Source organism: Lepeophtheirus salmonis, chromosome 5 (genome assembly GCF_016086655.4).
Source record: "Lepeophtheirus salmonis chromosome 5, UVic_Lsal_1.4, whole genome shotgun sequence".
NCBI lineage: Eukaryota > Metazoa > Arthropoda > Copepoda > Siphonostomatoida > Caligidae > Lepeophtheirus > Lepeophtheirus salmonis.
The window spans coordinates 33,325,232-33,345,664 of NC_052135.2; the positions used below are offsets into that span (position 1 = coordinate 33,325,232).

Sequence of the window (20,433 nt, forward strand, 5' to 3'; positions counted from 1 at the left end):
AGGTATGTACTTTGAAATACTAAACGTTTGAGTATATTTTTATAAGAGACGTACATATAACAAAATTCGCATTTTTGTAGAGGAAAAAATGCACGTCTACACACATAAACATATTTAATTTAATTTGAAAAAAATTAAAATTCAATTGAAAAAAAAAAGTTGTTAATATGTTTTGGCAAAAACTCCCGAACAAATTCATCTCTGTTTTTCATGAGCACACACAAAAACACTATTCGGATTGTCAACTATGATATATCTACTTGCTAGTGTTACAAAGCTGAGAAAGGAACTGTTTACCATATACTACAGCTCAAACACTAAGCTAAAATCTCCGAACTCTAGAACACATTTGTATAAAGAAGCCTAGATAGCGTTTTAATAGTCAAACATGGAAGAGGCATCCAGTAGTAACTTTTTAAGTAATGGTTAAGTAACTCTGGCATATAGCTTTTAAAAACGCAGTGGAAATATGCTAGCACATCGTCACATGGTTTTCTCCCTACTTGCATAAACCTCACTACCTTACAAAGGAATGGTTAAAATATTGTTTTTAACCAAAAATCGTTGCATTAACAGGAATTAAAGGTCCGACTTTATTAGTGTTAATTCAAACTCCCCGAGAGCCACTTCTGTTATTTTTGCTGAAGGGTAGACACCTCTGAAACACGCCGTAGAGATAAGAGTCTGGAGCAGCTTGCATATAACCTTCCACGCCAAATCTAGTCCCGCGTTGGTGTCTTTGAAGCCGTATAAAAGCACATTTGGACCAGGGGCTCTTCCTATTTTCTCCCCTACACCCTTCTTCACATTTTCTATAATGTTTTTTTCGCTACTTGCATATAGCTCACTACGTGGGGAAAAATCTTATCTAGGGTATGTAAAAGTACAAAATCGATAGTTCAAGTTTCTTTCAACTATCTAGAAAAAAAATGGTTGCCTTTATTTTAGTTTTGAGAAGACTAAAGGGGTTTAAAAAAGTGGTAACATAGAAAATAAATAAAAATACAGTTTCAATACTAATATAAGGACTGATATAATTCAAATGTCTAAAAATGTGACTCGTAAAATTCTCCTTAACGCCATTGTGGTCGTATAGTTTATAACTAGGAGTGAGATTATTTTCAATACCAGCCCTTGAGAAACACTCAATACTTGAAAATAATAAAGAAACTAAGAATGTTTTCTTGAAGCAGTACTGTTGACAAAATACAAAAGTGTCTGATAACAATCATATTGAAAAAATTGGAATTTAAATTATTTCTTAAAAGTTTCCGAAAAATGTATACAAATATTGCTAGTGTACATATAGCAGTAAACTTCACCTATAATTATTACTAATAAACTTTACTTTTCTCCAAAGCCAAAATCACATTTTCGTTGATGGTGAAAAAAACAACTTTTATATCTAACTGCAAATCTGACTTTATTTTATTTGAATTTGGATTAAAAAATTCAAAACTTTTGTCATTATCTGTTTCATACTTTTGTGGTTTTTCAAAAACAAAAAGCAACAACATATATTGGTAAAATATATGATGTTAGAGAGTAGCTGATTTTTTGATGAACATATATTTAAATATTTTTTTCTTATAACTTTATAGATACTTATATTTTTCTTTAAAAAAAAAAAAATAATGGCCAGAGCAATAAGCAAACAGGTTTCTCTAATAAACAAGTTTTAATTTGCTAATGTAAGTCCATCAATCAACTTCTTCCACAAAATGCTCTCATTGAGTCTATCAATCATAGCAAGAAGCCCAGTGTAAAAAAAAAAAATATGTATAATGTTATGTGGATGAGCGTGAAATAAGTGTTAAATAATAGTTTTCTATAATTGTATGTATAATGGTATTATTAAGTATGTGGCTATTGATTGGTTCTTTTTTATACCTATACATCATATACAAAGACTAGGGACCCAAAACTTGCAGTAATATTTAAGTAGGATGTTATTACCGTCCTTTTCAATGACAAAGTTTCATTACGTATTTAAACTACAGTAGAAAAAACAAAAAAAAGCTTAGTTTTATAACATGTTTCTACCTGTAAAAGGGTCAGAGCAACAACAAAAAAGTCAACGGATGTTTGAACTCCACTGCGCCATTATTATTCTTGAGAAGGTTGCAGAGATCGTTGGTATCTCAATTTGGACTGCCTACAACATTGATAGAAGATTATGTATTTAAATAGTGTTGTGTCAGCACCTATTGATTCGGTCTAGTCCAATTCTTTCTTAGGACCGGTTTTATCTGGCCTGGGGTAAATCCCTATGGGCTTTCAGTACTAGAAATGATAAAAAAGAAAAAAAAGTTGAATGACGTCATCAAGGACCAAACTTTATTAGGACTGGTATGCAGAACCTAACAGGACCAGACCAAGACTGAGCTGGTCTGCAGTCTTCATTTGTAAATAATACTGACACAACATTATTTGGATATACTAGGGTTTTTCACTTCTCGGAATATTATCATAAATGGGGATCCTTGGAAATAACAGGATCCTGTTAGTAAATAATAAATACATTGTAATTTATGTATTTTTTAAAATCTTTGACGAAGACATATTAAATTTTAAGCTAGATCAATTCATAATATATTCTCTATTTTCATTTTTCTTATTCTGTTCATTATCCCTAATGGGGCTCAAGTTGTAATTTAGATCACAAAGGTCCAGCTTTTTTTTAATTCCATAACCTGATCTAACCATCACAATATAATTAACTAATAAATGATGATGAACCTAATTTTTGGTGGATTAAGTATTGTTAAATGAAATTTAAATCTTGAAATAATTACTTGCAGGATTACCCGAGTAAATATTTTTTTTGTGGGAATTTCCTGTAGGACTAAAACCCTAAAAAATACCTGGAATCCCAAGAGAGAAATCCTAGTACGTTCGTAATTGTAAGTGTTAATTGTATTCCGCACATTAAGAATATTCGACATACAAAGGCTTTCTCATATTCCTATCAATTCAATTGAAAACTCATTATTGTGAGATAAATGGGAAAGAAAGAATATGTCAAAATAATTCCATTGTTTACCTATTTGTATAATTAATTACATATATATATATTTTAATGAAAATGTAATTAATTTTGCTACCTTGAAACACTCATATCTCTTAATCTAAAAAGCCTAATAATTTAAAACATTCAAACATTTAAACAAAGTTATTAGGTCCAGTTTATAACAGAATTATCCATTTTTTTAAAGTTTTGGCCTGGAGTGACCATATTTGAATGTTTTGATATCTGTACTAAAACTTATGTACAATTTATTATAAAGATAAAATGCAATTAAATTCATATTGTGACATATAGTATTTTTTGTTCAAGGTTATTTATTCATTAATTAAATGAGTTCATAAATGGAATATAATACACAAAAAATCCAAATTATCAGTCATTTACAATGTTTTTAGTACAAGATAAACTTTATAAATTAACCTTATTTCTTAAAGTACTGCAATAAAAATAAACAATTTATTGTTGAATTTTGGACAAAACATGCTTTTTTGTATTTATTCTCTATAATTAATTTATTCTCAAAAAATACTTAAACACTTTTGAATAAATCATTGCTTCTCAAATTGTAGCTAATGTTCCAATTGGGGGATCGTGAAGAACAACAGATCAAAAACGATATAATTGGAAAACCTATAAATTTTTAAAAATCATAATAAATGAGTGAAAACTTTTTATAATTCCCTTAATAAAGAAAATAATAGTAAAAACCCACTTTTTTGATTGAGCATTGGCATAAGAAAAATTGAGAGCTTCAGCTTCAGTACTCTGCATTGGTGGAGTAAGAAGGGGTCCGCTAATAGGAGATTTTTTTTTCAATAATATAGAAGATAATTCTCGAAAAAATCCTCAGTATTACTCTCCGTTTTCCATGAGCACACACACACAGAACTACTGACTACAATAATACTGATATCAATTCATATGACGTGTTCTCTCCTCAAGAATGAAAGAAAACCATTAGAGTTTGAGAAAAAACAACTTAATAAGATGGAACTGATGATCACTTTAGTCTTAAGAGCGCTCCCTATTAAAACAAACAAAATTCCCATTGACATAACCGCATTTATATTTAATTCAAATCTTGACACATACGCAGATGAATTATGATACTCATAAGACACCAATAACAAAATTTAAAAGAAAATTGCTCTGGTTATACATGTACACGCCTATAATAGGTCATTAATACGACTAAATTGTTTTATTAAGGTCAACATATGTTTATGATATACAACAAGGGCTACTGTATTTTGTGCACGACAAAACTGTTTTTACAACAGACGACCCAAAATCTTTGCTTTATTAATATAGATAATAAGTTTCAAAGGATTTTCATGACTTTCCATTTACATATGTCCTTCTACAAATGGATACATATATGTATATCTATGTATGTTTATCAAAGTAAGAGTAAATTGCTAGTCTCTAGATATTTAGTTAAATGTGTACAAAAATCTTGTTGAGAGAAAGCAAAAAATAAATAAATAAAGTTAGTGTATCTCATTAATCGTTATTTTTATTTTAAATTTATATTTTACACATTTGAGCTAGAAAAAGCAAGAAAAATTATATCTATGCTACATTAACGAAAAATGTTTCTCCCCCCCACTATTTTTTTTGTTATTTTGCTATTATTTAGAAAGAAAGGCCTTTTATTCATTCTTTATTTATTTGTGTTTTATCCACCTCCATACTTTGTGTTTCTTCATTACTTAAAATAAACTTTCCCAAAAACTCATATATATTTATCAAGTATAAATACAAAAAAAAAACCTAATACTTTTCCCTCCTCTACCATTCGTTAAAATCTTATAAATTCAATAAATATTCTTTTAAAATATTGAATTTAAATTGTTCAATATTAAATATTGGCAGTTTATTCCCTATTGACTTTGTATGTATGTAGGGGCATCTCTAATTCAAAATGCATAAAAAACATTCAATAAAAATGTATTTATGCACCTTATAGGTAAAACAATAACATTTTATAGGTTAACAATATAAAATCATGTGTAACAAGTTTTTCATCAATGTGCAAAAGTTTCTTGACAAGTGAAATTGAACATTTTTTGAAAAGATAATCTCATTAGAAAAAGTTATTATTATATACACAACTAATTTTTAAAAGATTTTAAAGTAGAAGAATATATTTTCATTATTATACATTTCATTCATTCAATCTTTTAAAAAAAATAATATTTTCCATAGGTGAACAAATATATGGACTTATATATTATTTATATATTCCATTGAATTTTGAATTCATAATATCATAGAAGAATACTTGAACTTGTTTAGCTTTTTAAAAGTTTTATTAATTAATTATACTTTGTGGCCCACTTTGAGAAGAGTAAAGACCCTAAATCAAATATTGACGGGAAAATAATTATGTTGACATCCAAGCAGCTTTATTTTTAAGGAAAAAACTTTATAAATATATTATAATTAAGGCGGGTTACGACATCTATTATTAAAAATTTCATAAGTGTCTCTTTGTAGATTTGAATAATCTCAAGGAAACTAAAGGCGGGTTATCAGGCGTGTTCACATCTAAGTGTGTATGTATATACATAAATGATATTTTTGTGAAAGTAACTCTTCTCCTGATATAATTTTTATACCTATCCATACACTTAGACGTGTACAGACTCGATATATTTAGAAACCCGTCTTTAGTCTCCTAGCGGTTATTCCAATCCACAAAGGGAGACTTATTAGATCTCTAATAATCCATATCCATAATAAAAATTGGTTAAATTTTGTCCAGCTAGGTTACCGAAAGCGTAGTTAAATATGCACCTGCCAAATTTCAGACAGATCAGTTCAATCACTTGCTAGTTTACCCCAAAGAACGAAACTGTGATATATACAATCACTGTATTTATTATCATAGGGATATATTTTTTTATCAGTTTGCATGTTGTATGCAAATTGAGATTTTGTACAATTTGAATTATTTTAAAAATGAATTAAATTAGCAATATGTCTAATGTTATTTCAGTCCTTATTTATTCGGTCCAGTCTAGTCTTAGAGTTGGATTAGTGTTATAATTTATTGAAAAAAGAATCAAGGACCAAATTTTATTTGTTTTTAGGACTGATATGCAGGACTGAACTAGGCCGGAACAAGACTGAACTGGACGGGACTGCAGTGTTCATTCCTAAATAAGGAGCGAGGCAACACTAAATATCTTTACGTAAGAATGAGGTTATCTATAAAAGGGGTGAGGTTAGAGGATGTTCAAGGGCTGAATAGTATTCAAAGAAAGTATAAGTGGGTGATTATTCTAATACGAGGACTCTTGCAAAGGAAGGGGAGAAGATGAAAGGGCTTTTTGAAATCTATGGAGAGGGAGGAACGAGGTAAGAATGGATGATATGCTTTTATGAAGGGAGTAATGCCGGCGTCCATTGAAATTCAATTAATTATAATTTTAAAATGAATATTACAGAGTTTTATCAAAACACTATTTTGAGTATAAGTAGCAAATTTTTTGCCTTATAATGTTTTATATAACATTAACTATATTTATAACACAAACCCTTATAATTACCAATTATACTGATAATATATGTCCTTTAAATTGGATGACCCTTCTTTCACTTGATTAAAAAAGTCAAAATAGAGATGCTAATGGATCTTGAACTCATATTGCAATATCTCAGCACTAGATCAACCAAATTTTTTAACTTTTTCCCCTATTGAACTCTGTATTCAATCTGATAATTATGCCTTTTCTTGTGTTTGTATCTTTAATATATCTGTGTTTATATGTTTAAATTGTACTAGTGTTAATTTGAATCTAAAGTTGAAAGAAGCTTTATTTCCGCTTCTATTTCTCATACCCATAAAGAGCCTACATGACTTCCTTGGTACTTTAATAACCTCTGTTGTCTACTCTTTTTTGCTTAATGAAAATCTTTCCCAGGATACGCTTGCAAAATTAAGGAAAGTTTACAACAACTTTGGCAGTACTTTTATAAGTACCGAGTAATTTTTTTACTAGTTTGAAATCACAGAATTTTAATACTTTCGATAGTTTTTTTTTTTAATATAAGGATGTCGGATACTAGTTGCAACTCAAAAATGAGATTATTAACATTCAATAAGGGATTTATATTATTTGTGACAAAAATAATGCAAAAATTGAATATTCCGTGAATGATGTAAATATTGACTTAAAAACAGATTAATTCATAAGTATAAAATTGTAGATTATAGAATACAAATACTTATAGTTATATTACTGGTAAAGACATATTAAAGGAGTTATTTTAATTGAAAAATGAAATGATAGCTTCAATTAATAGTTAGTAATTCAATGAAATGCTCTTATAGTTAAATAAGGCTTTTTAAAACGAATATATTACAACTTGTACATAAAATATATACAGGGTCTACCATAAGTTTTAAATTTGTTTAAATTTTATTTTTTAAATAGAAGGTTGATCGTTGAGTAAACTACTTAAATAATTAAAAATTTGGTAAAATGTATTTAACTTTAATCTATATTTTATAACTTTTTTGAGATATACGCTTTTTTTATCAACTTCTCCCCTTATACGAGATTGTAATGTTTCACACGCTGCATACACCATATCTTTGGGATATTTAAACTTTCCAGACGTTTTCTGTATTGGTAGCTGATCTTGGGTGTCCATTTCTAGGGTTGTAATCAATATTTCCACTCTCTCTTGAGTATTCTTTATTCTATATACTACAGAACTGAGACTAATTGAATGTCTCAAAATCCGAAATATTTAGTGCAGTGATTTACCAGCACGATAGAGATTTGCTACCGTTTGTCTTAGATGATGCATCAAGACTAAAAAAATAACTTTAATTGCATTATTTTTATAGTAGAGATGAAGGATTGAACCCGGATTGCGTTACAATCAATCAATTTGCAGATAGGACACTCTGTTGCCAAAATATTATGCACAAAGTCTTGGAGGCTTAAGACTTTTGGATAACCTTGTATGGTATTTTGGGAGAATGGACCTTGCGTCTAATACATAAAACATAAAGGAGCTGCAAATATTGATTCTAACACCAATTTACTGCACTTTCAATGTTATTGTGTCAGTACTTTTGTGCCATTATACTTACAGGGTGGTCCAGATGAATTTGGAAAATCTGTAAAGGTATATAACGAACAAACTAGATGTGTTAGAACCATATATTTTTATTATTTAAAGCCTACATTTAATGCCATTCAATGATTTATAATGAAATCTGTCTATCGTGTGGAAGCTTTATCATTGTAGAGATAATAGAATTCTTCAAGGCCTCCACAGACAAATAATACTCGGGATAAACCTCATGCTCAATTTATCTGAACGACCCTTTAGTATCGGTATATCGAGCAACACTAGTGTCTAGATAGATTTTGAAATAATAACATAATGAACACGTTAATAGTTTTTAGTGATATTTGTATTATTTAGAACTGTATGGAGATCCTCTCTTTATCTAGAGATCTTTTCCATGGTATTTTTTTTTTGTATTATCTTATTATTTGAGGAGTGATTGTAATTATTAGTTATAATTACTAATAAATACATTGATATTAAGTATATAAAGATATATTTTTTAATTTATAACACACATAAATTTATGGATATAAATATTAATTTAAAAAAATATATAGAGAAGGCCTTTGAAAAGATTATATATATTTATTTTTAATATGTAGCTAATAAATGAAATATATATGTATATAAAATTGGCCATCTTAATCAAAACATCTTTATATTTATATTATTCAACCTTCATATTATACAAAGGTATAGTAATAATTTAGAAAGAGATAATTTTTCCCTCTGTGTAATTGAATGTCTTTAAACATGGGAAAAACTATTTCTGTAAAAAACTACATAGACATATTCATACATGATACTAAATATCATATGTGATGTGTCAATGCAAAAACAATATAAAGAACAAAAAACTAGAAGATGATCAATCCCCAATTTAATTTTTCACTCCATACATAAATCATTGGATGAAAAGTCTTCGGACTTCACGCATAAATAGCGCTATTTAAAAACAAAAACAAACTTCATTTCCAGTTTTTTTCAACCTTCAAAAGACAGCAGTCATCATTTCCGGACAATCTGTTCCTTAGTTTGTTCTACTTTTGTTATTTCAAAAGCAATGAATCCAAAACAATTTCACGTTTAAATTTTAGAGTGCTTCTTAATGGAAAAAATAACATTCAAACTAAGCAATGACTTGAAAAGTATAACGGGGACTCTGCTCTATAAAGCCAATAAAAAAAAATCATTTATAAAAAAAACCAATTTTGAACAAAAAAAATGTGTTAACATGTATTGGCGTATTTAGGCTAATTATAAAATCACTATTTAAATTTATATGATGGGTTGGAATACCTCATTATTGTCAGCTCCATTCAATTTTTATATTTATGCTACTTTATTTACCTTCAATATTCCCTAGAGTCTATGTATTCTATATCTATAATTACGATTTGCGATGCATATTAGGGATTAATGAGAAAAATTAAATGAACGATGAATATAAGTTGAGGAATAAAAATATAATCCAGAATTATTGATAGATTGGTAATTTGTTCCAGGTACTTCCGGTATGTAAAAAGACCAAAAAGCAACCACTATACATTGATAAATATTTTGGAGTTGGAGAGCTTAGCTGTCATGACGTTTTATTAAATTAGCGTCAAGGAAATAAAAAAGAAGGAAATATTTGCAAAACCCACTCCTTAAATATTACGGAAATATTTAGAAAGAAATTACTCCATTCTTCATCTTCAATTCTACTCTGAGCCCAGTGTGGATTAACTTTTATAATCCAAAACAAATCACTTTATACTTTGATGGTCTCTCCTCAAAAATGATGAAGTAATACTGTTAACAGCTTTTGAAAACAATAAATCCTTTAAGATTGTCAATATGAAAAAATAACAAGCAGAGTAAATGCTTAGAATTTACAACTCTACTAATTAATAAGTCATCTTTACGTGCTGTGTATTGAAAATAAACTCACTATGTAAGCTGATTTAAGGCAAACCATAAAGGAAAGAGAAAATGCTTTCATTGTATTTACATGCCATTGTGTACATTAAAGTAACTGCATTGATATATTTGTCTTAAGCATTTCTCTCCAGCAACTTTAATTATGCAATTCATTCACAAAAGGAGATATTCGTTTCTACAAACATTTTTATGGAGATATGAATTAGCGTTGTAATGAAACCAATACTTTCGTACCGGTTCCGGAACGCAGATTAGTATCAGTATTTCCAAACTTTAATGACTAAGATTATTAAAATTAACACTGCATCATTAGCGGGGCAATTATTTTCATGAGGGAATGCTGCTGGAATTGTATTAAAATACACAATTATTCTCCTAAAATCAATGTGTGTGAGTTCGATGACCGTTTTAGATGCCTACGTACTAGGTTTTTTCATTTCCTGGGTGGTTGTCTTTGGGCGGAAAGTATTTTTAATTTATGTTGAGATTTCTCATTTTCTTCATTCTATCACAATAAATAATTGTGTGTAGGTTATAGTTTTTATAACCCAAGGGTACCTCTTTGGAAGTCATAATTTATTAGAATGTATAATATATATGCCACATCATCGACAAAGCATCAATCTTAAAAACTTTAAGTCGAGTGATTATACATTTAATTAATTATGCATAATTGGTGTCGTAAAGAGAAATCCATTATTTTCCAATAGATGGATTTAGTAATGTGTATCCTGCGCTGTATAAGTGCGACCGAGTTACAATAGAGGGCGTTACAAATATAAAATTTCACACCAACAAAACTTTTGACACAGTTCTGTGATTATCTGACACAATATTGTTTGAGCACGTGTCAGAGATGGAGACCTGCAAAGAGTGAACATGCCATATTTTTTCAGTTTTTTTAGGTATTTTTTTTTTGATAAAATCATAAATGCAAGCAAAGCAGCTAAAATATGAATAGTGTTTACAGTTCTAATAATGTAAGAGCTAATCAAGAGAAAAATTGGTTTTATCGATCATGTTCCGCTAATTTTGATCTATCTGGAAAACCAATTTTGAAAATGTTTATAAATTAATTATGGAAATCGTCGAGTTCGACTTTCATAAACACTATTTTAATTGTGTAAGAGATAAACACTAACAAGAAATATACTTATATATATATATTTCTTGAACTCGATTTTGCGTAAGTTCACACCTGGATCGTTCCTATAGAAGAAAATGTACTTAATGAATATGGGCTTCAAAGATAGGTGAGATGGAGTAATTGTAATACTATAATATTTACTTAAACCTTATCAATAAGTACCAACATAAAAAAATCTATTAAAAATGATAAGTTTTTGACTACTACAATTAAATAATGACATGAGGGATTTTCCAGAGAAATATGTATGTAGTGCAAACATGTGATGTTAAATAGAATAAGAAGATAGTCCGTAGTCAGTTTGATTCAAGCTAATTAAATATATACATTTTCGATATTGACGTGACGAGTAGATGTTCATACTTACATATTTTATTATTTTCATTTTGAGTATTGACATTATAACATTATTTGTTACTTCTTCAGTCCAATTTCATATTTTATTTTGTCGATAAACATCAAAGACATTATTTTCTTTCTAGAAATTTTATTGGAAATAGTTTATATATAAATATATATTAAAGGTATGATGAAGGAACAAATATCTATAGTTGTACCTATTCATTTGAAACTATATTTCCCTCTCACATCTCTCTCTCTCTCTCGCCTTATATCATTTAGTCGTATATTAGAATGTATATATATAGGTATCTAAGAAACAAGATTTATTCCTCTCTTATACTTATCTGCTTTTAAAAATCCAATAATTCTCAGTTTTATTGACTTGAAAGACTGTTTATATATTCTTTTTATGTTACCAAATGTTAAAATTATAATTAATTTGTTTTAAGCTACTATTTAATGTAATAATGTTGAATAAAAACAACGAATAAAATGGATTTTAGTACTACTTCATCAACACCATAATATTTATTACATTTCACAACCCTTCCTTAGAAAAGAGCCAAAAAAGCCTTTGATAAGGAGTCGACTTTTTAAAAATATTAATAAAGCAAAGCTTATATTTTTGGAAAAAAAGTGAAAGAGTACACATTATATAGGCCTCGTTGATGTATGTCATATACCAATAAAGTGTAAAAAAGGATTATAGTATACAGGAAGCGCTGTATAAAATGAATTAAATCTCGTAGGCGTTTAGGTCAACCCAAATTAAAAAAAAAGAAAAGGCAGTACTCTATATAAAATTTAAATGAATTAATGTGACTTTTCATAAGGTATAACAAAGAGATAAAGTACTCTCTTACTCATCAAATCATGTTAACTTAATTTTCTCTAGCTGTTGTTACACTTTAGGAGAGAACGTTCAAATGTTGAGTGAGAAGCTACGTGTGAGTGTGTTCATGATAAATTGAGAGCGAAACCGAGGATTTGTTGGGGAGTTATCTTTTATATTATTAATGCAACATTTGCATATTTGTAGAAGCCTAATAACTCCAGGCAATACCTTGTACTACCGCTAGTATACTTATAAAGGGAAAAAGTGATATAAAATCGACAGTTTATAAAAAATACATTTTTAAATCACTGTGTGAGTGAAATAACGGCGTCTATGATGATGTTTTTTGCTGAATTATACAAATAACTTTTTTTCAATTTATAGTCAAAGTTTTCATAAAATTCAACACAAATATTTTACTTTAGATATTAGTTAAAATCCCATATTGACATACAGGGGCGTCGCTCCCAATTTTTTTATGACATATACATGTGTTAATACCATTTTTTATAAGTATTTTTATTATGGTGTTGATAATTTTTTGGGACAAAGCCCCTCCAAATGATGAAAGCTAGCAACGACCCTGGTCATTATGAACACACTTCTACTGCGTCATTAAATCCTATAAATATTTCCAGATTTTAAACTTATAAAACACAGCCAAAAGTTAATGCTTTCATTTAAGGAAAGATACAGGATCAATTTAACTCGGGGGAAAATGATGTTGAATCGTAAAAATTTATTTTGAGATTTCTCATTTTGTTCATTCTATCACAATAAATAATTGTGTGTAGGTTATATTTTTTTATAACCCAAGGGTACCTCTTTGGAAGTCATAATTTATTAGAATGTATAATATATATGCCACAACATCGACAAAGCATCAATCTTAAAAACTTTAAGTCGAGTGATTATTCATTTAATTAATTATGTATAATTGGTGTCGTAAAGAGAAATCCATTATTTTCCAATAGATGGATTTAGTAATGTGTATCCTGCGTTGTATAAGTGCGTCCGAGTTGAAATTATTTGTCTTTGATTTTTTAAAATACATGAACTAAATAAAAACACTTTTCGTATGAATATTTGATCTTTTGTTTTTAGAAAAAAGGTAAAAATGTTGATATAATTGCAATTTTTTGATGGAAAAAAGGAGAAGAAAGCACTTAAGCTTTTGTACCAATATGAAAATTATTGCATTATAAAGTATACCCATATGTATTTACATATATATATATATTTGACTCTGGATCGAATTATCTTTGAGCATATAAGACTACAAAATCCCTCATATTGTTTAACATAAAGTGCTAAAATTTGTTTTCAATAGATTAGTCTTAAGAAATTTAATTAAAATTTTGGAAAAAATAAACTTATTTTCAAGAATGAAACACCTTGAATCAATTTTTTGTCATCCAAACGACTAAAGCACGCGATTTTCATTAGCTGAAATGATTTAAGTTATACATAATATATGACAAAAGTATATATAAGTAAATTCGTATAAAGGATTAATCTGCTCAATTGTCAGATGAAACCCAAAAAACTCAGTAAAACTTTCTTTCTCATATTAAAAAACTTTAAACACTTTATAAATGGTCCCTCATTATAAAACTTTTTATTTCTAATTATCCAAAAAAAGAAAGTTAACGATATATAAATGAATCTCATTTCTTTTATAGTCATCAAATCATTATGTTTCCACTTGAATCTGACTTTTTAGAAAATAAACATGTAATTTTTGTTAGAACAAGGATTGCTAAATTTTCAATAAGTGTTTTTGCTAATTAATGTTCACATTTTTTTGTACTTATACGCATATATTTAAATTTGAATCCGTTTCCCCTTTTTAGAGTTTATTTTATGTATGATAATTTTTATTTCTATGTAATTAATAGTTTGATAAGATTTCATTAACATATTTTAACCCTCATCTTATGAAGACATAACTTGAATCAATTTAAAAAATACTAAAAACATTTTCTAAGATATTACTTTGAGAATATCTACAGTTTAGCATGCAAATTTTTCTTCAGTTTTTCCTTTTTCCATTAATGTTTCATGTGGAGAATTTTTAATATTCTCACATATTGTATAATACACGAAAAGTAGCGCCATATTGTAAATGTAGTTGCTCATATATGTGACCTTTCAACACAAATACAAGCTTGAATAGTTTTTATCAAAATGGAAACTGGATTAGATTTGTACTCTAGGACAAAATAAGCATCAATTTCTATTGGGAAAATAGTCTGATTAATCCTTTGTAAATGACAAAAATCAATTTAAATAAAAAAAAATCCATAAATTGATAGATTTTATTTAAAACATGATACTGGCGTCATGACAAGCACCGAAAGTCATATATACATACTAAACTCTAATTGACTTTCTTGTTATCTCAACCCATCCCAAAAAATTGTATTTAAAGTTTACAATCAAGTGAAATTTGTCTGTAAAATATTAGGCTGTATGTAGTAAAAAATATATCTGAAATTATAATTTTCTTCATTTCTATTATAGATATTTTTTTACTTACCATATGTGGATGTAATTATTAAAAAAATGAATCAATTGTACTTGATTAAAAAAAAGTGCTAGAAGAGTTCATCTAATATAAAAAACTAAATTATTTAGTTATGGGATCAAGAGTTTAAGTCTTGGTTGCTGATATCTCCAAGATGGTTGACTTATAGTGTATACGTTTTTCTAGAGCAACGGGAAAAGTAGTTCTATACAATTTTTGCCCATGGAGACATCCCGATTCCCAGTATCGTTTGTCGTTGAATATTAAGGTCGAATTTTGGTGGAGTATCGGGAATACATACAATTTTTTGATATTATAGTCCAAAAAAAGCAACAAATAGCAATACAGGCAATAGAGAAGGGTTCATAGGGCAATGAGGCATAATAGTTCTACTTACTATTTTGACGAAATGTGCTATCCACCAGTTATCTTTGTACTAAAGATAGGACGCATCTACATCTTTTTTGATATTGACGTAAATATGTTTCTGAAATTTTGACCTATAGAATAAAATTCCATAGTTGGAAAAAATTTACTAACTGTAATAACAGATTTAACAATTTCTTCTTTTTCCCAAAGGAAAGATTGCGTGATACATTTAAGATAACAATGTGAGCAATGCAACTGCATATATAGATGCTGCTTCAATTATTAATCAAGATAAATATAAATAATACGTTCAATGTAAATAATATCTTTTTCTTTTTTAGATCCGAAAAAATATTCTTTGAATCTTTTTAATATCCACAAAAGTTCGAGCACTCAAATTCCATTCGGATATCACATCTTTTGGGATTATACCAGTTTACATATACTGTACCCGGATCGACGATCCGGCTTACATCTAATTTAGACCTTTTTTTTCTTGATAAAGAAAAGGTTGTGAGATTCAATGGAGATATCATTGTGTTACATTTCTTATTTAAAAAATAAGATATTTTTAATGTTGGGTATGAAAGAAAATCGAATGGATTACTAACATATAAAATATACATCAATATTAAACCACATTTTTTATACCCCTTTATATTTTGATATTCAATAAAAGACCTGAGCAGTGCACTTAAATACATCCATCTATGCATAGCTGATGCAGATAAAAGACTTTTTTGAAATTCATTAAAGAAAGAATGCAAGGGGAATATGGATCTACCAACAAAGGAAAATGCATACCATTTTCTAAAACCATATTGTAGAACTAGAGATAGCTATGAGTAAAACCATTAAACCCCATAAGCTTCAGCTGTTATTGTTTAATTCCTGTGTAGTGAGCATCCTTTAATAAATATATTCAATTATATTAAAAATCGTTTGAACATTCATGTGATCTCTTAAAAGATGAAGTGTAATCCTTATGATTTGTTCCAGCGTTATAATTATAAGTTCTTGTTGGACTAAGAGTAAAATTGGGATCGACATTGGAGTAATTATTGCCAATGTCCTTGTTTATTTCCTTCTTCCCCTCCTCCGTTGTTAGAGCTAATTGTAGCGGATCTCTTCCAAAACATTCCTCAAATTATCAGGGTTATCTTGTAGATTTTTTTTAAAACAAGGGCTTTATACACACGATTTTCATCACAAGCTATAATATAGTTAGTACACTCATATGAAAACTCAAGGGTTAGATATTTGTTACCATCAAAATACAAATTATGTTGTCAAAATACAAAATATATAAATAAAATATAAGTTAATTTTGTAAATATATTTATGTTGTACAGTAACCATGAAGATATTAAATAACAAAAGCTATAGAAAAAAATGATTAGGAAATTCTTCAAATTTAAAAAATGACTGACAATATTTATAATAATCAATCCAAATATATTAAACGGAACATTATTTCGAACTTATATGTCCTGTTAAGCTAAAATTAAGCTTAAATGATTGAGATTTGCATGGTATATATTTTTTAATTAATTATCCCCTATCAATCTCTATTTTTTTTTAAATTTAAGAAATTGAAACATTCTCAACCTTGTTCGATAAAAAGGAACAATTTATCACCATACATATAATTAAAATATTTTTCAAATTAGGTGAATGAATTAAGTTTTGTATATATAGAAAATACTCTAAAGTGGAACAATTTTAAGCCAATCAGAGAAGGGAAAATTGAGATCTCCTCGTTTGATATTCATCTCCACTCTTTTCTTAAAGTCTCTTAATGGAAACAAATGTCTTTTTAAGAGCTAAAGAATTATTATTAATCTTTTTTAAAATTATCTCCTTATTAAATATTTCCCAACTAAACTTGATAAGTTTCTTTTTATAAAAGGAATATTTAACTTTTTCTAAATAATTTTATAAAATATTAAATAAAAGAAAATTTTGATGATTAAATATTTCACTCCATTTCATAACTTTACAATATGTGCGTACATATTAAAACATACTCAAATCAACCTCCAAAACTTAAAAAAAAGAAGCTATATTAAAAATATTATGTAGGGAGAGTAAAAAATGGGATAAGTACTTAGAAAATACATATTTTATATAATTTTGCATTAGCTGCTAACATAACGGAATGAAAAAATATAAAAATTATGGAATAATGAAAGTACCATGAGAGAAAATAGATTAGAAACACTTGAGTTTTAAGAAATTTATTATTATTTGAATAATAACAAGGAGTAAAATAATAAAAACTGACATTTTCCCACTTTTCCAATAAGAATAATAATAAAAAAAGTATGTATGTATAATGATAAAAAACTTTTTAAGTAAAAACCTTCGTACGTATGTTTGTTATTTTATTTGAAAAGCTGTATGTACTTCTACATATATTTTTTCACATCACTTCTAGATTCATGCATATTTATTATTTATATCTGTAAAAAATATTGAGAGACTTACGAAGAACGGATAAAACAGAGGAAGCACGTATGGGTTTGTTATAGCTAGCAGGTCCAACTTGACACTCAAAGTCCGCATCATCTACTAAGGTGACATTGGTGATTTGAAGGCTGAATTGACCAGAGTTTTCTACTCCTAGGATTTCATAGCGTGGGATACCGGGAATTGAACGGTCATAGCCTGAAAAAATAATAGTGAATAGATGAAAAAAATATAAAGTCAACAAAATAAAGGTGGGCCGTGAGTTTCTGGTTATAAATTTATCTTATAATATATATGCTACATCAGAAACATCCCTAGCTCCAAATAATAATTATCATATTTTATTATATAATAATATTTGGTGTTATCACTTATGAAATCCAAAATGGTCAAATAGATCAGTCTGAAATTTAGATAAACGACGCATAATCAAACCAATGATATTTTTTTGGGCATCCAGGTCATTTTGTGCTTGTTTTTGACCAAAGTAAAATCTCTGCTCTTTCTTCTCTCTTTCTATATATATCTCCCGTATTTTTTCTCCTTCTGTCTCTGATCTTTTACCTTAATTCTATGCTTTTATTCTTCTTTATTCAACCCTGCAATGTGGGCTCCCTCTGCCAGTATACAATTTAAAAAAGCCTATTTATTTAAGTAATTCCAAGGCTAATAGAAATACAATGTTATATCCTAACGCGTGTCCGACTGATGTTTGACTTCCACCACGCTCTTAATATTGACGTCATAGTAGATGAGTGGTTGCGTGTTATGTCAAAATCTGTTTTCCTTGCCCAGCAGTCGGTGCGATACATTAAATTGGAAATTCTAGCAATAGTGACGTTATAGACTGTGAGTGGTTTTGTGTTTTTGTCAAAATCTGCCTGTCTTGCCCAGCAGTCGGTGCAATACATCAGATTGAAAATTCTAGCAAACACGATTACATGATGGTCTAACCTTTTATTTCTATTAACATTGAATAATTCTATAACAGTACGGATAATTTTTGGGGCTTAGCCCAACCATAATGATGAAATATTTATTTAGGTCCAACGGGTTATTTGGGGCCTACACGAATTATTGTGAAGAAAAAACCTGTTAACTTTTTTCTATACATACAGTAAAATCAAGATACGGGAAACTACTATTCATAATATAAAAAGTTGACCATATACGGATTTTTCTTAAATCCGAAGGATATAAAAAACCCACAATTTTTGAATACTTATAGAAATTAGCTATTTTTATTATTATCGTCATTTATTGCAATCCAATATCAGTGACATAAATTAAGAAAGAAAATGTAACAAAAAAGAATAGTTATTTTTACAAACAACAAAACATTAAAGTAAGTTGATATTAATAGGAACTACGTACATAATAAAAAGAATGTGTGTACGTCTTCCAATGTCTTAGCAAAAGTTTGTGGCTTATAGACTCCGAAACAAGCAGATATACGACTATAGTACATAAAATACAACTTCTAATAAATAATTAAAATAGTATACGATGTACAACAAGTTTAAAAGATGCGAGGTTGCATTTATTTTTAAAATTGTTCCGACATATTAAAATTAATTATATTTTTTTGTCTATGTTTTTACATCAATCACTATATTATGTCTTGGGTGTGATTAAAAGAAAAAATATACCTATACTTTCATTTCCTTTTAATTAATGGTTTCAATCCTATTAATAGTATAATTTAATTAACTCATTAAGAAGATATAAAAAAAAAGGAATGAGAAATACCGATTTGCTCTTAATTTACTGCTCTATATATTTATATAGCACTGCGTAAGAGACGTATACGGATAAGTACCGGGTGGTCCATTGAAAGCTGAACACTTACTAATTTAATAATTAATTAAGGTTGATTGATTGAAATTCATTCATATTTCGGGATATTAACAATTAGTTACAAAATAAAATAAATCTGAGCTCTCTTACGTACACATTGAGAAATTGGCACTTGTACGTGATTGATGAAATTCCATTTGCAGACACTAAGCACTTGGGTATCTCCAAGATGACTGTGTACAACGTCAGCTAGTCCGAAACGTTAGAAAGGAAGAAGGGCTCTGTCAAAAAGGCTGAACTGGATCTGGAATAGTTACAGAAAACAGTCCAGGCGAATGCCTTCAAGTCCATGAGGGCCCATGCAAGATGTCTCGGGGTTTCAAACTAGACTGTTCAGAAAGCTATAAAAAATTTGGTGGAAAGAGACTTGTGAGGATGGAGAGGCCACTTTTTAAATCGGCTATGAAAACCCCATCTCCTTCGTTGTGAGACTCTCTTGAATAAGTCTTTTGAACTTTTTTTGGAACCTCTTGCCAAACCCCTCGACTAAATCTTTTGAAATGTTTGTCGAGAGGAAAGACTGCAGTGTCTGTCATCCAAACACCAATACCCTCAAAACCACTGTCACGCAGTACTGGGACGCCATGCCAGAGGGCTACATTTGCAGCGGGTACCATGCATTGTGATACCGTCTAGATGCCACAATTACCACTAAGGCCTACTACATTAATGATTAAGAGAGCTCAGGCACACACATATTTATAATGTAATTATGTTAAAATTCTTTAGTTAATTACTAAATTATATCGTGTTGAAGTTTAAAAGTGAATATGCTCAGATTTTAATGAACCACTCGGTATGAGCTAATTCTTCTTTTATTTCACTTCACAAACTAGAGGCTC

General features: G+C 28.7%; 1 protein-coding gene across 2 annotated transcripts in view; it reads right to left on the reverse strand.

Moving 5' to 3' along the window:
- LOC121117533 (nephrin) overlaps nucleotides 1-20,433 on the reverse strand; it is a 297,316-nt gene that overhangs the window by 68,487 nt on the left and 208,396 nt on the right. For both annotated transcript variants that reach the window (XR_011780196.1, XM_071888628.1), the window contains exon 3: nucleotides 17,753-17,932. Coding sequence is in view for 1 of the 2 variants with exons in the window: in XM_071888628.1 (XP_071744729.1) it covers nucleotides 17,753-17,932 (180 nt within the window). In the remaining variant the exon portion in view is untranslated. The remainder of the gene's footprint in view (nucleotides 1-17,752; nucleotides 17,933-20,433) is intronic.